The sequence below is a fragment of the Cyrtonyx montezumae genome, unplaced genomic scaffold, assembly GCF_038088225.1.
Source record: "Cyrtonyx montezumae isolate F1298 unplaced genomic scaffold, pur_monq_1.0 scaffold_8, whole genome shotgun sequence".
NCBI lineage: Eukaryota > Metazoa > Chordata > Aves > Galliformes > Odontophoridae > Cyrtonyx > Cyrtonyx montezumae.
This window is the reverse complement of record NW_027072089.1, coordinates 18,391,067-18,410,070: the sequence shown is the minus strand read 5'-3', so window position 1 is coordinate 18,410,070 and position 19,004 is coordinate 18,391,067. Positions and strand designations below refer to the sequence as shown.

The 19,004-nt window shown below is 36.8% G+C and overlaps 1 protein-coding gene across 32 annotated transcripts in view; it reads left to right on the top strand.

Annotated features, from left to right (window-relative positions):
* The window catches only part of RIMS2 (regulating synaptic membrane exocytosis 2), a 433,807-nt gene that overhangs the window by 85,876 nt on the left and 328,927 nt on the right, over nt 1-19,004 (top strand). For 28 of the 32 annotated variants that reach the window (XM_065752188.1, XM_065752186.1, XM_065752180.1 and 25 more), the window contains one exon: nt 4,808-4,819. The exons of the other annotated variants lie outside the window; for them this stretch is intronic. In XM_065752188.1, coding sequence (XP_065608260.1) covers nt 4,808-4,819 — 12 coding nt within the window. The remainder of the gene's footprint in view (nt 1-4,807; nt 4,820-19,004) is intronic. 32 annotated transcript variants of the gene reach the window in all.

Genomic DNA, 19,004 nt, shown 5'->3' with positions numbered 1-19,004 from the left:
TTAACACCATGGTTTTTCTCGATTTTTTTTTTCAGACACAAAAAGTGATTCTAATAGAATCTTTGATGTTATTATAATTTCTTTCAAGTGATAACTACAGAAACTAGTTATGTTATTCATTGTATTATTTTACATTATTTTCACTTGGTAGCTGTTCTGAATTATATTAAAGAACAGATGATTGTCTGGGATAGGCATATTTGAACTCTTCATTGTTTGAAAGCTGTCAAAAACTTAAGGAGATTATTATGAAGCTGACACAATAAAGAATCAGTACTTTTAGGCAAACTGATAGTTTTGCACTTGAAGTGGAAAAATGCTTTCTGGAAGTGTGGCTTTGGTATACCCAGTCAAATGCCAGATTCACTGTCTAACACATTCTTTTAAATGATTTATTCTGCTTTTCTCCTGAATATGAGATGGAATTCCAGACATTTTCTCAGATTTCTGTGTCTGATTATTCATGGAAGCAAGGCCTTTTTCAACAAAACTGCTACTAAAAGGTACTTGCATTCTAACCATGGAACAGAAGAAATATCATCCGAAGTTTGACCGATCTGTTACATTTTTAGTATCTGTTCTTTGAGAACTGGATTGAATCATTTCTTAATTATCTTTGCTATCGAAATGAGTGACTGTATTGTGCCTCATGTGATTAGTCTTGCCAACACTTGCATTCTGCTGGTGTTTGCTCAGTGTTTTGTATCAACATGGGTTAAGTGGCTGAGAAGCTGGAATTAGTTCTGAGTATCTACTGGAGAGTGACTTCTTGTCTTCAATTTCACATTTTTTTTGTATTTCATAGCCTGATTCCGAAAATAAACTTCATTCTGAAGGTCTCACCACATAGGTAGATTTTGTCTAAACCAAGTCTTATGGATCTGTTGTGATTCATACGTTACAGTGTGAATAAGAAGATTTAGAGTCTTATCTGCCTTCAAACCAATTTCCAGAATTACTGCTTTGCATTGGAACACTTATTTTGAAGTGGTTGAGACTCTTCATTATGCAACTGTTCTTGTTCAGCCAGGAAAAGTGAAGGCTGCAGGGAGACCTCATTGTGGCCTTCCAGTATTTAAAGGGAGTTTATAAATATGAGAGAAATCAAATTTTTACAAGGGGTAGATAGTGATCAGACAATAGGGAATGGTTTTAAACTAAAGGAGGGGAAGTTTAGATTGGATGAAAGGGGGAGGTTTTTTACTGAGAGAGAGGTGAGGTGCTGGAGCAGGCTGCTCAGAGAGGTTGTGGACGCCCTGCCCCTGGAGGCCAGGTTAGATGGGGCCCTGGGCAGTCTGATCTAGTACTTGATTTAGTGGCTGGCACCTGCCTTTGGCAGGGGTTTGGAACCTGGTGATCCTTCAGATCCCTTTCAACCCAAGCCATTCTGTGCTGCACGTTTTTGAGAAATATATATCCTATAATGAGTTTTTAGGAAACATGAGTTGTTGTGTTCTTCTTGCATACATTCTTAGGATGTGTTTAGCATTTATTTTATCTTTTCTATCATTCAATTTGGGTGTTGGAAATTCCCGAGTACAATTTAAGATTTGGCAAAATGAGACTGTTGGAATAGAACAGTGCTACCAGATAAATACATGAGGCAATAGTTTCTAACATTAGAACCATCTGGCCTAAGAGTAATTACTAGAAAAACTATCTCAAAGCTCTTAAACTGTCTTCTCTTATATTTATATGTATATCACTGTTACTGTGGGAGTTTGGTTTTGTCTTTTAAATATACTATTTCTAACACTTTTCTATTAATGGAGTATTTTTTATCAGATTAATGCAATTTTCTTCTTGTATATAAATTTACTTTTCTTCTTCATAGTTTTACTTCTCTTAAATGCTTTAAAAATCCTTGTATTTTAGGCAAAAACTGAATGGAAAAAGTAGAGCATAACTCACAGTATGAAGAGGGGCAGATCATCTGCATTTGCAAGAGACTGTTAGAATATTTAACAGTTAAAATTTTCTGTATATAATTATCACTTTCAATTTGGATAGAGTGGAACATCATATTAGAACAGCATAAAAATAGTCAGGACATTGGATAAATTACACTAGTCATTATTTTTGGAATAGAGATAAAATAGGGAAAGAAAGTCATATTGATGACAAAGCAGAATGTTTAAATATATACAAGTGCATTATATGTAGGTAAAAGCTATTGGAAAAGGCTAATATAGCTAGATTTTTTAATGAGTGAGGATGAGCTAGCACTGAATATTTGAGATGATCGCCAAATCATCTGGAGGTCATCTCATCCAACTTCTTGCTCAAAGAATCTTGAATTACAGGAGTTCTGTGAGGTCCATATCCAACTGAACTTTGGGTCTTCAGGGGCAGACACTCAGCAACCTTTTGTCACACACTTCAGTGTGTCTGAGGGGAACATTACACATAGTTCCACTTGTCATCGAGTGACCAAATTATGGGTACTGCACACTGAGGATTATCAGGAGTGCTTCAGAATAGCACTATTTCTAACCATTTTCTTGAAATAGTACAGTTCTTCCTTATAATCTATTTTAAAATTTCAGGAATATTGATGCAGTAGATATTATGAAAACCTGAAGGTAGAGAGCAGGATTTTATAAGTTATTGTGACATGAAGGACTGTGCTAGCAGCAGACAGTTCTTCAAAGCGTAGTCAGCCTAAGTCTGTAGAACACTAAGTTAAGCCACATGGTAAATAACCCAGCACAAAATAAAGACAATTTTCATCTAAAAATTTATTTTCCTAATGACCTTGTCTTTTTTTTTTTTTAACTTTGTATGGTGTTAACCTCTTCTATTTACTATTTACATTTCTCGTTCATTATTGATTATTTTAAAGATGTTTGTATTTCTTTCGTTTAGGTTTCATTGTTTCTGTTTGTCATTTTTGTATTAAAACTGCTACCTTTATTTTTTTCTTCAGTTTCATGTATTTAAAATCTTTGTCATGATTTACTATTTTGTCTACTGCATCTTTTAGGAATGTATATAATTTTGCCAAGTTCTTTTGTTTAAAATTGAATCCTTAAACTGGAGACATGGACCAGTCTGATTCAATTGCTCTTCTGTGCTCTTACTTTGCCCCTCCTCCAGAGGAGAGACATTCACCTTTAGAGGAACTAAATTACATACACACTGTTTCAGAAATTTCTTAGCTTCTGTGCTGAGAACACCTGGTTATGGATTATGTTCCTCTTGCATAGTAAAGTGTATGTCTCCAGGGGTGAAGATGAGATTATACTAGGTATTTCCATTCAAAACATCTCTGAGCACATCCTGCCAGTCATTGCAGCATTTAGCTGAGAATGCCACTAAAAACTGGCATCTTTGAAACGCTTTAAATTTAAAGCCACTGCACATAAGATCAAGTTGAATCAGATGAGATGTGTGGAGGTAGGCAAGTCTCCTGCTACAAGTAGGTTTACATCCAGAATTAGATCAGGTTTCTTAGGATTTCATCCAGGTGAGTTGTAAAAATCTGCAAGGATATAGATTCCATAACCTCTTTGGGCAAACTCTTTCGGTGCTTAAAAATCTTTCAGGCTTTTTCCTCTTATATCCAAGCCAACCCATCCTTTGTTACATTTTGTCCATTAGCTGTACTTCTTCAAGAAAAATTCTGACTTTCTCTTCTCTATAACTCACATTGATGTAGTTGAAAGATTGCAAATTGTTCCCGTCTTGTCTCACCCATTCCCACCTCTGCCTTCTTTAGGCAAAGCAAGCCAACCTCCCCACCCCCATCTCCTTGTGTACTCTAATCCTTATTGTCCTAGCTGGCTTCTGCCATGTTCTTTCCTGTTTGTTTGTAAATCTCGTGTTGGGGGCTACCTAAAACTTTTTAATAGCCCAGGAGCACAAAGTTACATGTCATACGGCTATCTGAATAATGAAGTATAGAATATGTTGTCTCCCTTTCTTCAAGAGCAGTTTTATTTCTAACCAGGCAAAGTGCTTGTTTGCAAGCCTAGATTTAATCTCTGTATTGGCATGAGAAATTGAGGTACCAGAAAATATTGCTTATTTATACATTCATCATCATTCACAAAAATGGGATATAGTTTTGACTGAAATCATTTTGAATAATTTTGTTTTCTAAAGTATTCTTTCATTTACAATTATGAACAGCTGAAAGACAGTTCCTTCAATGAAAATAATAATGGGAATTTTGGTACTTAAATTTATGAATATGATAAAATAGTGTAATATAGATTTGATATGACATGCAGTGAGCCCTTGTGAAAAACTCTGTCTCTTTGTGCTTTAAAACTCTGATATTTTAAAGACCTACTGAGAAAGTAATGTGCAGTTAAGCCAGCATGCATATCCTCTATCTGTCTATAGTAAACAGAAATCCTTCACCTCTCTGGACACAGTGCAAGTGCAAAGGATTGATGCATGCTAATCATTTGCAATACTGGTGTCCAAGACATGTGGAGCTAAATTCTGCATCCTTTTTATGACATAACCTGTTTATTTTATTAAGGTAAATAGTCTTGACTCCAAATTATTTTTATGAAAGCTGTTTTATCTTTGGAATTTTCCTTGTACAAATATTTTCTTTCATGCATAAAATCTCCTCAATTTCACACACACACAAAAAAAGAGAAAAATTATTAAAATGAAATATTTTTAGATCTCCTTCACCATTGTGGAAAATAAGAACAATATATATTAATTCCTTGGACATTTGATCATTTATTTTACTAACAAATACTGCTGCTTGCTTTCAAAGTGAAAGTGACTTTCCTTCTTTGTCTTTTTTCTGTCCTTTTTTTCTTGCTTTCGTGGATGTGAACTCCAGGAGGACAAAGTGGTTAGAGCCTTTTTTCTGTCTAAAGTCCTTTTCTTTTATGGGTAGACTTACTTCCTGGCCTAAATTTGCTTTCATTTAAACAAGCGTAATTCCTGCTGAAGGCAAGGGGAGTTGCTATCATTAAAATGAAAGCAATATTTGACATGAAAGGCTTACCTTTTCAGATAACTTAGTAATAATCTTTGAGTTGTTGTGGATGTGGTGCATGATATTCCTCTCTGTTTGTAACTTTTCTGAGCATGCCCCTACCTTTCCTTTAGTTTTGCAATATGATATGTGCACAATTAAAAAAAAAAAAGTAAGAAAGTAGGAAATTGTCTAATAGGTGTTTCTCATACAAAAATGCAAATGGATTTTATCACAGTGGCATAAGCTTCAATGAGTCCCTTTTGCCTCCTATGATATCAATGTGTGTATTGTTGATATGTATGCACTCAGTGTTTTTATTTTTTGTAGCATAGTAGTTCAGTTTTGATTTTTAGTGCCAATGTAATTAGATGTCAGTAATTTTAAAGAAAACATACCTACTCTTAACATTTAGAATAATACTAGCAAAAAATTAAAGGAGTCCATTGGTACTTGTAAGTTTTAAAATTAATGGTCCATAGGCATTCCAAAAATGTAGTGCACATATCGTATGAAGCATAATGTTGAAATAATGACAGAATTTATGCATGTCACGGACAATGTGTTTTACTGATATTATACCAAATGTCAATATTTTAATCTGATTTGATTTTATGTATGTTTAGGAAAGGTAGTATAAAGTTGAATTTGAGAATAATCCTGGATACATTTCAATATTTAATGTTTTAAATGTAAATAAAAAAAAATTAGAATCAAGAAAGCTCCCTGAGCTAATCTAAATCTACTCTTTCATTAAAATCTCTAATGGAGTCTAAAGGGAACTGCAATTGCAAAAGCTTGCCCTATAGTGCTCGCAGAGTAAGTTACTATATGAACTAAATAAATTCTTTAGCATTCATAAGCATCTAGTGAATGTTTATGTGGTGCAGTCTTTCACTGCAATAAACAGGATTTTTTTTCTTAACTGGTGACGTTGTCAAGGCTCATGTTCAACTCACATTTATAGCTGAAAAATACACTGCAGATGTAAATCACTTGCTGTTGTTACCATTTAGGATGTGTTTTTACAAGGGCATATGAGCCGTCTGTGGTGGAACACGTATGGGTCCCCCAGTCTGTTACAGGATTACGGAAGACCTGGGTGCACTTGTGGATGGCAAGCTGGTTATAATGAGCCAGCAATGTGCCCTTGCTGACCAGAAAGCCAACCATATCCTGGGCAGCATCAAAAGAAGCACAGTCAGCAGGTCGAGGGAAGTCATTCTGCAGCTAGTGAGGCCTCACCTGTAGTACTGTGCCCAAATGGGGAGTCCTAAGTACAGGAGAGATGTGAACCTGATAGAGTGCCTCCAGAAGAGGGCCACAGGAATGGTCTAAGGGATGGAACACATCCTGAGGACAGGCTGAAAGAGCAGAGGCTATTCAGCCTGGAGAAGGAAAGGCTCTGAGGGTACCTGATAGCAGGTGATTGAATAGAAGGAAGTATTATCTCCTTGAAGATTCCCTTTCTCGCTTTCAGTACAATATTGTAAGGAATTAATGCATGTTAATGGTGTTCCCATAGTCAATCTAACAACTAATGTCCATGAAGAACTCTACATTGTAGCAGAAACAAATCCTGTGTTCTCTTGGAGGTGAAGACGAAAAACAATGTAGGCTATAGCAATAATAAGGAAAGACATGGGAATTTCTACAGCTAATGAACTAGTCAGATTTTACCACAAGTAACAGTTGCGCCTCATGATGCTTTAGGTAATATCTGGTTCTGCTGATTTTTGAAATAGAGGTTTTAGGAGTTAAGAAGAAAGAACATGTTACAGGTTATATTTTTCTTGACTACCAATATTATGAAGTAAGGAAAACTGGTCTTCATCTTTTTACTTAGTGATATTAGTGTGATTAAAAACGTTGGTACATTATTTTCAGGTAATCTCAAAGCAAGTATCTCAATAAAAATAGGATTCAAAAAACTATATATGATACAGTATATGTATGTTACACATGCAAAGAATCCTTGATATTACTGCTTATCCTTTATTTTCCATTGCTAGCCTTTCAGAGGAAGTGTGAATTACTGTGTTCAGTTCTGGGGTCCCCAGCACAATAAAGACATGATGTTACTGGAAAGGGTATGGAGGAAGCCCTGGCAATGCTCAGTGGGCTGGAGCACCATTCCTACAAAGGCAAGCTGAGGGAGCTGTGCTTTTTCAGACTGGAGAAGTTCTCTGGGTTCTCTGGCTCTGGAGAGACCTCACTACAGCCCTCCAGTACCTGAAGGGGATCTACAGGAGGGCTTTAGAGGGACCCCTGATAAAGGCATTTAGTGACAGAACAGGAGGGAATGGCTGCTATTAAGAAGAAATTCTTCACTGAGAGAGTGGTGAGGTGCTGGCACAGGCTGCCCAGAGAAATTGTGGATATCCCATTCCTGGAGACATTCAAGGTCAGGTTGGATGGGGCTTTGGGCAATCTGATGTAGTGGAAGGTGTCTGTCCATGCCAGGGAGTTGGAACTGGATGGTCTTTAAGGTCCCTTCCAACCCAAGCCATTCTTGGCTCTATGAATTGGAATTTCTTAGAGGACCTATTCTGGTTTAGTAACTGTAGGAGTCATAAATTCAACCTAGTGTACTGGATAAAAATATGTGTAAGGTATATATATGTAAGATATATATAACGTATATTTCAGATCTTATATAGATGTATTTATAAGATCTTTTGGATCTCTGTTCTCCTTAAATTTTTACAATTTCTAGCCAAATAATGTTACTAAAATGAGCATTTCCATGTTCCATGTCTATAAATATCTAAGGTGTGGGAGGCGAAGGGACTAGGCTGGACTCTTCTCAGCATTGTGTGGTGATAGGACGAGGGCAAATGGCCACAAACTGAAGCATAGGAAGCTCCGCACAAATGTGTGTGGGAACTTCTTCCCAGTGCAGTGACGGAGCAGTGGCACAGCTGCACAGAGAGGTGGTGGAGTCTCCTTCTCTGGAGACGTTCCAGACCCGCCTGGACGCCTACCTGTGCAACCTGGGCTAGGGAGCTGCTTTGGCAGGGGGTTGGACTCCATGATCTCTGGAGGCCCCTTCCAACCCCAACAATTCTGTGATTCTGTGACAATTCTATATTATTTAGTTATGGACATCTGAGGTTTAGACACATCAATCTGTGTATTTCATGGGCTTATTTTCTTATTCCTTCTTTAATAACTGTCTCAGGCACAGAGATAGAAGGACCAGCTTTACGATATGAGTTAGCTACAACTTAATTAAATTATGTGGAAATATTGTTTGCAACAAATAATGTAGAAGTCAGTGCTGCATATCTGAAGGAGAATGAAAATCTCATTCTGAATTGGACAGTGTCTGTTGCTGGTAATGAATTATATTTTTTCTCTCATCTCAGAAGTATGATCGCTAATTGTTGTAAAACTAATGCCAGCTAGAACAAAAAGATGGTTTCTGTGTGAGTGCAAAATATGCATAAGACATTTTTTAAAATCAGAAGAAGAGAGATTTTAAGGATACCATGAATCCTTTATGCTCCTGCTACTGAGAGGAAGTCTCTCCTTAATTTCATGCAGCTGCCTCATGCTAGAAAATGTAGTCTCCTGGGTGAGTGCTTATGGCACAGGAACTTGGTCTGTAGTCCACCAGAGAAAGTGGAAAGATGAAATTATTAGGTATTACGTATACTAGCGCAGATCTGTAACTCAAACTGGAATGATTGATTCTTTTCTTAGCTATATTTCTCCATAATCAGTTGAACACTTATGTGAAGTGGGCAAGTTAGTGGCTTGGCAAAAAATGATTCTGATAGTTCTACTGCTCTTTCATCTCTTTTACCAGGTTTAGAAAGTAGTTGTTAGGCAATCTGTTGTCAACTGCTGCCGGTAAATGAAAGTCTTCAACAGAACTGCTTATAATTCTGTAGAGGATAAACCTGAGAAGCAGAACTAGGAACTTTCTCTTTGTACTGCCTTTATCTACAGCGTGGAGTGGGTAGAACATTTAACACTTTGCTTGAAGTAGGTCTTCAATCTTTGTAATGTATGCATTTTAAAATACTTTAAGACACAAATAACTTGTCATTAAAAGCGAAATCTTCAGCTTTTACCAGTCTTAAGAACCTTCAGAATCTTTTTGGATGAAATTGTCTCAAGAAGTCCTTTAGTCAAAACCAGAATCAAACATTGTTACTCAATAGCTCTCGAGGCTAATTCCCCTAGTAACAGGCATAGCTTTGGAGTTTTATTTGAACTTTAATTATTAAATCAAGGTTTAATCATTTTTGAAATTTCTAGACAGAGTTCAGACAATAGCAGTCATTTTTAGCAATATAGCCTCATAAAACAATTCTGTGTAAGATTATATTAAAAAAGATCAAAAGCAATTAACATTGGGCCTTGTTTTCCCTCTGTCTTACTGCAAATAAAACTTTGTATTCCCTAGTTTTCCTTTGGTGTATTCCACAGTAATGAATAATATTATTCCAGCCAGCAAAGACCAAAGTTGTGAGCATGCTTCAATCCTTTGCTGAAAATTTCACTTGGAACTGTTAACAGGAGAGAAAGCTTCTCTCATTTTAATTCTGTCTCTCCAACAGGCCCTGGGCCCTGCCAAGAATCCTCATGTTTCTGTACCACCTGTGTTGCAGGTTTCTGCCTCCACAATTCCCTGCAACTTGATCACCACGGATTGCCCAGTTGTGGCAAATATTTGTAGAAATCATGGGCTGTTCCTTGCACTCCTTCTTGCTATTTGCTTATATCTGCTTGGGTTAACTATTCATGGCACTTGACTCTGACCATTGAGTCTTACCAAGAAACACACTTTGGGTGTGTTGATGACCTTTTCATGGGCTGTACATGCTCAAAAGGGTATTCTGTTCGAAACAAAGATGATAATTTTGTCCTTAGTGAAATTTGGGAAAAAAGAGCCCCAAACTTTTTTTACGAAGAGATTTGTTGAAACAATTTGGGTGTTTCCTAGATTTAAAGTGCTTTTGACAGAAGTCTCCTGTATTACCAGTTATTTAGGTTTGTTTTTCTGGGACATTTCTCAGCTTCAGGAAGCTTAATTATTTTCCTCCGTGTTGCTTCCTGGAGTGTTGTCTTTCAGATTCGAATCTCTAAAAGTAATTCAGAGTTGGCAGTGTAGGTCTTCTTGTCTTAGGCCAGTTATCCTAGGGTGTTCTCTGATACTATTTCTCATGTATCCATTTGTCTAAGCTGCTCTCTTTTATCTTAATGTGTTCAGAGTCACTCTTATTTCCTTCATCACTAAGGAGTGTACCTCCAGCAACTGAAGGTGTATTCATCAAACAAAGCAGTGAAAAGCTAGTTTTTCTATCTTCTGTTTCTTGTATTGCGAAAGATGAATATAGGTAAATACCTTTAAATTTCTTCATAAATATCTTTAAATACTGTTTGACTTTTTTTTTGTATTGTAAAAGTTGCTCTGAATGCACAGTAAAATCACATTCTTTACTCAGAAATATGCTACATAGCTTCAGATTTTCAGTATTTTCAAGACTATTACAGTGTTACATACAAAAAGAAAAAAATGTCAGTATATGTACCTCTTATTAAAACTGAGGACTTAAACTTATTGCCTGAAATTCTAATGAAGAGCACGCATACTGAATGACTAGTACTGATGGCTAAATTAACACACAAATGTTTTTTCCTAAGTTACATCTCTTCCAATGTGTTGTTAACTTTAACAACATTACATCCATACTAATATACTCTCTGTATAGGTCATCACAATAAAGGAACAAGGAGATTATGCTCTGTTGTAGCTGAACTTCAGATTAACTTGTGAGAGCTGCTGGAGAAGTTGGAAGGCAGTGGGAAGGAATAGTACTTCTTTCTTATTTTTCCCTCTGCCAAAATTCCATTTGGCCCATTTCTTCATGGACAGATCAATGAAACACTTCCCACACAGTGGGGCATGTAGTCCTAGAAATTATTACTCTTTTCCCACTTTTCTTGTATTTGAAAGTCAAACAGAAAATGAAAGTAGAGCAACTTCTTTACACGATGTACCTTCAGAATCACCTTAATTAATGCACTCTAGCACTACAACAGTTTTAATCTAACTCTGTTTGAGACGTTTTGCTTTTGTTAGCAAGCTCCGTGCTTGGGAGAACACACTCTGATGTGTTCAAGAGCTTGCTTAAGAATGAACTCTAACAGTAATTAGATAGGTAAGTAGGAGTGAAAATCCTTTCACTGACATATATATATATATGTATATATAGTATCAGATGAGGAAAAAGAGGAAGAATGTATGTGCCTAAAAGTGTGTATAATTTTTCCAACTACCAAAATCAGTGTAAAAGATTCCAATTCCTACTATAAACCACGTCCTGTACACATTCATTCAGGTAATGTAATTTTATAGAATAGAAATTAGAAAGAATTGGTTTATTTTAGAAGGCACAAAAATGAAAAGCATCAGAAATTAGAAAGAATTGGTTTATTTTAGAAGGCACAAAGTTCATGAAAAGCATCAGAGCTGATTTAGAGGGAGCCTGGTGATATTCCAGAGCTGGCTTTCACATTGCTATTTCTCTTACCTTAGAAATCTGTTTTCTAATTTCAGACTGTGATCCACTTAATACTTCATTTTTTCTTTGATCTATCTTAAAATAGTTTTGTCTTAAAATATATATGAAAATAGTGTTGTAAAAATAGATGATGTTACACATAAAAATATTTTCACTATAATCTTTGTCAATCCAATTAATAGAACTATTTGCAATTCCAGAACCAGAAGACTAAACAGTTCTTGAGAAGTTAAGTTATATTTGCCACCTGTTGCAATATTCAGAAACCATATCATGTGCTATTAAGTTCCAGGTGTAGACCTTTATCAAAGGTAGCTCAGCATATTCCTTGTTTCAGTCCCAGGTGTGTAACAGCACACCTAGGACTCGTTGGACACAGTTAGACATCATGGCACAGCAGGGGATGTTATAAATGTTTAATTATCTAGATTCAGCTTCAGTGGCTGGAAACCAGTGCCTATATATTTATAAATAATGAAGACATTACTAGTGAAAGAGCAAAGCAGCAACCTTGCAAGGTGGTTTTTTTTTTTTTTCTTGAACTCTTTACTTAGAACTTTATTTAGACAGTGCCTTCAAGGAACAGTTTTTTTGATAGTTTGAAGAATTCAGTGAAAATATCCTTGCACCTGGTTTATTACTGCTTGTTTGCTGTTTGGATCTGCTCTGAGAAAATAGGAGTTGATATGATGAGCATATGTTGATACATAAAATATTGGATGCACGGGGAAGACTGTTACTCAGCATAGTATGTGTGACTTTATGTAGTTAGTTTCAGCAGATTTTGGACTTGAGTGCATTCATGAAAAAAATAAAAAAAAAATTAAATAAAAGTGAAAAACACTTTAAATAAGATGTTTGAAAACTAAAAATTCCTGGGTTTGAATTACTATAAAGATGCCTTCATTCTGCATCAAGGAGATCTATGAAGAAATCTGGATTTCAGGTAGCTAATTCAATTTCAGTCAATTGATGTTGATAGCTAATGTTGATAGTTTATTAAGAATTAATTCAATGTAGTTCACAAATACTTGTTATCTTTTTAGACCTGCAAGAAAAAAACCCACACCTATGTTTTGTAAGCAAACACATAAAAAAATTAACAGGAATCATGGATGTCGAGGATGATGTGCTTTCACAAAATAAATTCCTAGAGTATTTTTTTAGTGATAGAATCATAGATGTGTCTTTATTAGGAGAAGTTAGACTTTTAGTAAATTAGTTTACTATGTGTACAGATACACCTGCCATTTGCCTTTAAATGTTTAAACTTCTGAACATTGTTAATAGTGTTCATTTAACCTGTTCATCTTTCAGTTTCAGTGTAATTGCTACATAACTTCAGAGTCGTGACCTGGTTAATTAAAGTGTGCTTGCTCTCAGATAGTTGGCCATGTGATTAAGCAAGATGATATTTATAGTTGTTAACAATTTGGGTTTTTTACCGTTGTAGGCAGGTAATGTGTGGTATCTTTCAAAGAAATTAGAATAGATTTTCCTCTGCTTTGGAAGATAGGACTGATATGAGCAATTGTCTAGTAGTCTGTATTCAGTGTGAGTTAACTTTGTGGACACTAACACCATGATGATTGTATATATCTTAATGGATTGGTTTCGCTCTTACATAGGAAATTTGCCTCTCTTAATCAGCTTTAAATTCTCATTTAGTTTTATCTAGGCCTAGTTTTGTTTTCATTTTGTCAGGGATATCAATGGGGGGAGAACAAAGCGACGAAGAGATCTCACTACAGTGGATGCCTGGCCTCAGTTGCTTAGGAAGAGCATAGCTATTGTTTGCATTGTTATTAATATATTTTTAGTACAAAGTAAAAGTCTTGCAGGTCATGCTATACAGCCTGACACCAATCATGAGTACTCATTAAAAATCTCTAAAAAATTTATTTTTTTATCCAAGATAAAATGCTTTATTTTACTGTGAACTCTTTGTACTGTGCTACAGTTTTTTTCCTTTTTTTCTTTCCTTTTTGTCCCTTTTTTTTCTTTGTGTTTCTGAACTCTTTCTAGATTAATGTGATCATCTTTGTTTTGTAGATTCTTCGTTTATTTTGTTTAGCTGGCTATTTATAGACTCTGTAATAAAATAGCTTTGATAGTGCAGCATTAGACCTGTAATATTTTTGTGCTAAATGCTTAATAAAATGGTATATATGCATTTTTAATTTTGAATAGGGTTCTGATACCTCTATTGTAGTTGTCATAAATTTTGAATTCAATTTTAAGGAATATCAGCTCTATGCCTTGTAGAATTAGTTGCTTACAAACACAGTTCATATTTACCTCATTTACTAATTTGCTTCTCATGTTTAGTTCAACACTACTAGCACAGATTATCTGAGGTGTATTTAAGGAAAAATTTAGTTTACAGATGTTAACCTTTTTAGCAAAGATTAGAAGATGTGGTCCCTGTTGTTGATGATCTTTACTGGTTACCATTCAAGTCAGCATGGCATTCTGCTAGTTGAAGCGTCCTATAGAACACAGTAGAATCACAGAATTTGCTGAGTTGGAAGGAACCCACAAGTCCATCTCCTGGCTCCACAAAGGACCATCCAAAAATAGACATATGTCGGTGTTATCCAAATGCTTCTTGAACTCTGGCAGCGTGGTGGTGCTGTGACCTCCCTGGGGAGCCTGTTCCAGTGGCCAACCACACCCTGGTGAAGTCTTTTCCTAATCCCTAACAGCTCCATGCCATTCCCTCAGCTCCTATTGCTGTCACCAGAGAGAAAAGATCAGTTGATGTGTTGAACAGCAGACTGTGAACTAACTAGATGATAAGAATCTAGCCCTTAAGATAAATGCATTGTTTCAGCTCTGCAAAAACTGTGGAGAACTGTATGTCACTCTGAAATGTCCTGCTGCAAGATACTTTTAATCTAGAGTTTTGTAGGATATCTATGATCAGTCAGTGTTTCAGATTTTTTTGGTGTCTTTGTAGAAAAATGTTCTAAAATATCAGAGAAAAAGCCTAGACAAGTACGTGTCTGATTAGAAAGTGTGCAGTGCCTGAGCTACCCGAGAACAATACAGTACAGTACAGTAAATCTGGATGTACTCTGCAGCAGTGAAATCAAGGATGTTGAAGACATACATGTATGCAATTCAGAACCACTGCCCCAGTGTGTCTCGTTCCTATTGTTGTGGTAGTGAGTGAATGAGGTGCTGCAGGGACCCACTTTTCTCAAGCCTCAGGTTAACCTGGAATAGTGTTTTCTGCACTTCTGCTCGTGTGGAAAGTTAGAGCCAGATGATGTACACATATAAATATTGTACATATTCTCCCCTCAAACATGTGATAGTTCACAGGCCAGAAAGTAAAAAAAAATGTTATAAATGAGTTTTCAGTTGTTGACCTCTCCAAAGCCAGTGTTTCTCACCTCATTAGCAGCACATGAGGTGTCCAGCACTGAATTTTGGGCATTTATGGAACTCAAATACCACTTTGAATAGAGCCTCAAAACAATTAGATGGAAGCATTTGTTTTTACTCAAACTACTCCCTTCCTATGTTTACCAAAGTCACTGTCTGATTACGATACACTTCTGTTTAGTTACAGTAAACCTTTAAAGCTGTCCTTCAGAGAGTTGAGTGCGTATGAAAAAGGCACGTAGGGTTCATTCCTGCAGTGAGATCTTTATTATGCATTTTAAAATCTTGGCTGTCCAGCAATGGAGCTGTGACTTCTATATATCAATGATAATATATATGTAAAAATTAGTGAATCTTGCCCTGTAGTTCCCACATTTGCTAGATCTCTACGGTTAATCTGAAAGCATTGCAAACATGCTATTTATGCAGTGACCTAGGTTGCTTTCATTTTAAGTTTATGAAAAGTAATTTTACTGTACAATAGAAGCTGCTCTGTCCTGTGGCTTTCATCTTTCTGGGTGTGTATTATGTTCAGTCTTCAGTTATAGCTTCCCCTGTAATTGGGCATTCTTAATGGCATTCTCCTTTGAGAGTCCTTTGGCATGTTTACGTAGTTCAGTGTTGCATAGTGTAGCCTTTCCAAGCAAGGGGATCAGAGCTATAGCAACACTCAATGCTACAGGAAGTTTTCAATGAAGTGGAATGAGAAAAAACACACTTATTTCAGTCTGAGCTGAAAAGTAAGGGTAGCAGTAGAAGTACTGGCATTTACTTGCTTGAATTGCAGTTTTGTATTTAATATGGTGGTGCTAATTTCAATGTGAGCAAGTCTTCCCCTGTCTTCTGCACCACGTGTTTGTAGAAAATCAAATTGCCAAATTGGATTAACACATAACGAACATAACTTGCAAACATATGTTCAGTAGATAAAAAATACTGCTATTACAATCATCACACAGTAATTAATAAATAAAATAGAAATTGCTTTTAATTTGACACTTGAAAGAGATCTGCTACTGAGTGATCTTATAATACGAGCAACAGAAATGTAATGGTGTTTTGTCATTTTAATGTCAAAAATTTTGGTCTTTAATAAATAAATAAATATTCAGGTTTTTATTTTTATATATAAAATACCTATCACCTAATTGAGAAACATTTTTTGGATCCATTCTGATGGCAGGGATGAGAACAGGCATTGGCCTGTTAGCACCTCAGAATTTCTGTTTTCAACCAGTTATAAAATAAAATGTCACCAAAGTCTTCTATTTAAACAAGTCTATGATTTGGAACCAGCTGTTGTAAGGAAAACCCACATACCTTTGAGATAGATGAATCCTTCAAAACAAATCTTCAGTACAAACCAAGGTGTTGTAACTGCAACAGCAGTTAAAACACATCTACCTTTGTGGCTGATGCTTGCTCTGTTAAGAGAGGAGATTCTGCAAATCCAGAGATTTGAGGATTTACACTGTGAAGATTTATACTTCACAGATCTGAAGAAATCCTAAAGTCTCTGGCCTTGTTTTTGTTCATTGAGCAGCTGACTGCAATATAAATATCAGGCAATGCTGTAACTGGAGGTGGGGATGCGCAGGGACTATACACTGAAACTGTGGTTTATCTGGGAGCCTCTGAGCCTCTTAAGCATATCAACTGGAAATCAGAAAGAAATGAAAACTAGGAACCTTTAAAGAAATCTGGCTAATTTTAGGAGTTGCTTATAGAAATGACACAAGTATCAAGGGAACCATTTTTTCTGATTGTACACTTTGGTGACATTGCTAACACAGTACAATGAAGCCCACTAGGTGGTGCCAGAAATTTTTTACTATGATACTGCCAAAAGGTGTTTCAGATGAATCTCATTTTTACTTTTTATCCTACTTGAGGAATGTATAACATAGTACTGTGTCTTTTGTGATTCTAATCTACTTATCACCTAATTGGGATAGGTTAGTGTTTCTTATGCCAAGTATCCACAAAAGAGAAGCTTTCTGCTGTACGATGCAATTAATTGTCTGAGGCAGCTGTTGCAAACTTAAATAACAATCAGGGAAGGAAGGGGTGGCTTTGTCAGTGAGAATGGAGTTAAATATGGGGTGGGTCTGGTCCAGAATTAGAAATGAAAACACATCTAAAGCATAAAAAATAGAGAAGATAAAACTTCCTTTCATAAAGACACCACCGTGTTAGGATTTAGTCAAAATACCTGCATGGGAACTGTTGAATCATGGCCTGTACCACTGATTGATCACTTGAGGCAAGCACTGAGTCAGCTGCGGGAGCACAGATGAAGCCAATTCACCTGTGTGACTGGAAGGGATGGAGTCTGGCTCCACCTCTCATTTAAGTGCTGACCACCACTGGGGAAGGATCACTTGTTGGAAACTCCTGTGTGGAGTTTCAGGCAAGTCTCAACCTTTGGTGACAGGTGAGCCCTTCCTAATTTATCAGGTGTCTTTGTGCCATGTGAATAATCTATCTGAAAACATACTGTCTATCTTCATTATGCTGTTTGGGTACTATTCATTCAGGGTATTCACCCTACAGTTACCTGTTTAATGACTTTTCTTTCTGAAGCCTCAAACACTTGCCCATCTATATTGACTACATGCAGTATCTCCATAGAGATTGATTAACTTCAGTCTGTAGTGTACGTTATAAAAATGAAGAGAGGAGTGGCAGTCACACAGTGATGCCACTAGTAAAATATCATACAATTAAATTAAATTTTAAATTAAATTTTAAATTATACCTTAAATTTTATCTATTTTCAACTCCCCTTCTAGTTTGTCAGAGTGAACTGACAACTACACAGCCTACTTACCCTGGAAGGCCAACTACATCCTGGGCTGGATCAAAAAAGGGGTGGCCAGAAAGGAGAGAGAGGTGATTGTTCCTTTCTAATCAGTTCTGGTGAGGCCCTGTCTGCAGTACTGCATCCAGACCTGGGGTCCCCAGCACAAGAGAGACACAGAGCACTTGGAATAGGTCCAGAGGAGGGCCACTAAAATGATCAGAGGGCTGGAGCACCTCTCCTGTGAGGAAAGGTTGAGGGAACTGGGTTTGTTTAGCTTGGCTCTGGTGAGACCTCATTGTGGCCTTGCTGTCTTGAAGGGAGTGTATAAACAGGAGAGGGAATGACTGTTTACACGGGTTGATTGTGTTAGGGCAAGCGGGAATGGTTTTAAACTAAGACAGGGGAGATGTAGGTTAGATGTTTGTCAAAGGTTTATGGGCTCATTTGGCCTGGTTCTGTGATGACTGGGGCAAGGGGAACCCATGGACATGTGCCCCGGGAAGGGAAAAAAGGGAAAGGGAGATGGGCATAAAAACAGAATAGTGGCCATGATCTGAAGAGGGAAGCTAATTTACTTTAATTTAATTTAATTTTTAATATTGGAATGAAAAGTAACACAATATAATACTATATGTAAAATGAGAGATTGAGTATCTGAAAACTGAAGGCCTTACACTAATGCTTAAGGCGAGATGGCTAGGGAGAGCCTACTGCTGGGTTGATCCGAATGGGAAAAAAACCCTGTGTCTTGTGACACATGAACAGTTTTTATCTTTCCCTCTGAAAGGAAAATGAAAAAATGCAAAACAATGTAAAGTCCTCTGGGGTACATAGTTCTTCTCTTCTGAGACAGGCATACTTGGAACTATCCACAGAACTGTGGATCACTCTACCTCCGAAGGCGCTACATGATGTTATGATGTGGGATGCCAATAACAAAAATCATAAAACCATGGCAATGCTAGGAGGAAGTTTTTTCACTCAGAGGGTGGTGGTGCTCTGGAACAGGTTGCCCAGAGAGGTTGGAGATGCCCCATCCCTGGAGGCATTCAAAGCAATGTGGTGGATGTGGCTCTGGGCAGCCTGCTCTAGTGATTGGTGACCCTGCCCACCACAGGGGGGTTGAAACTAGATGATATTTGAGGTCTTTTTCAACCCAAGCGATTCTGTGATTCTATTTTTTTTTTTATGAACTCCATGCTCTTTGTTAGGCAAACTCATGTCATTTTCATGGCATAGTTCTAGAAAGCCTTTTTTTCTTGGGAGAGCTTCAAGTTCTTATGCATAGTTTGTCAGAACTAAATAATCTTCATCAGCTTTAAAAAGTCTG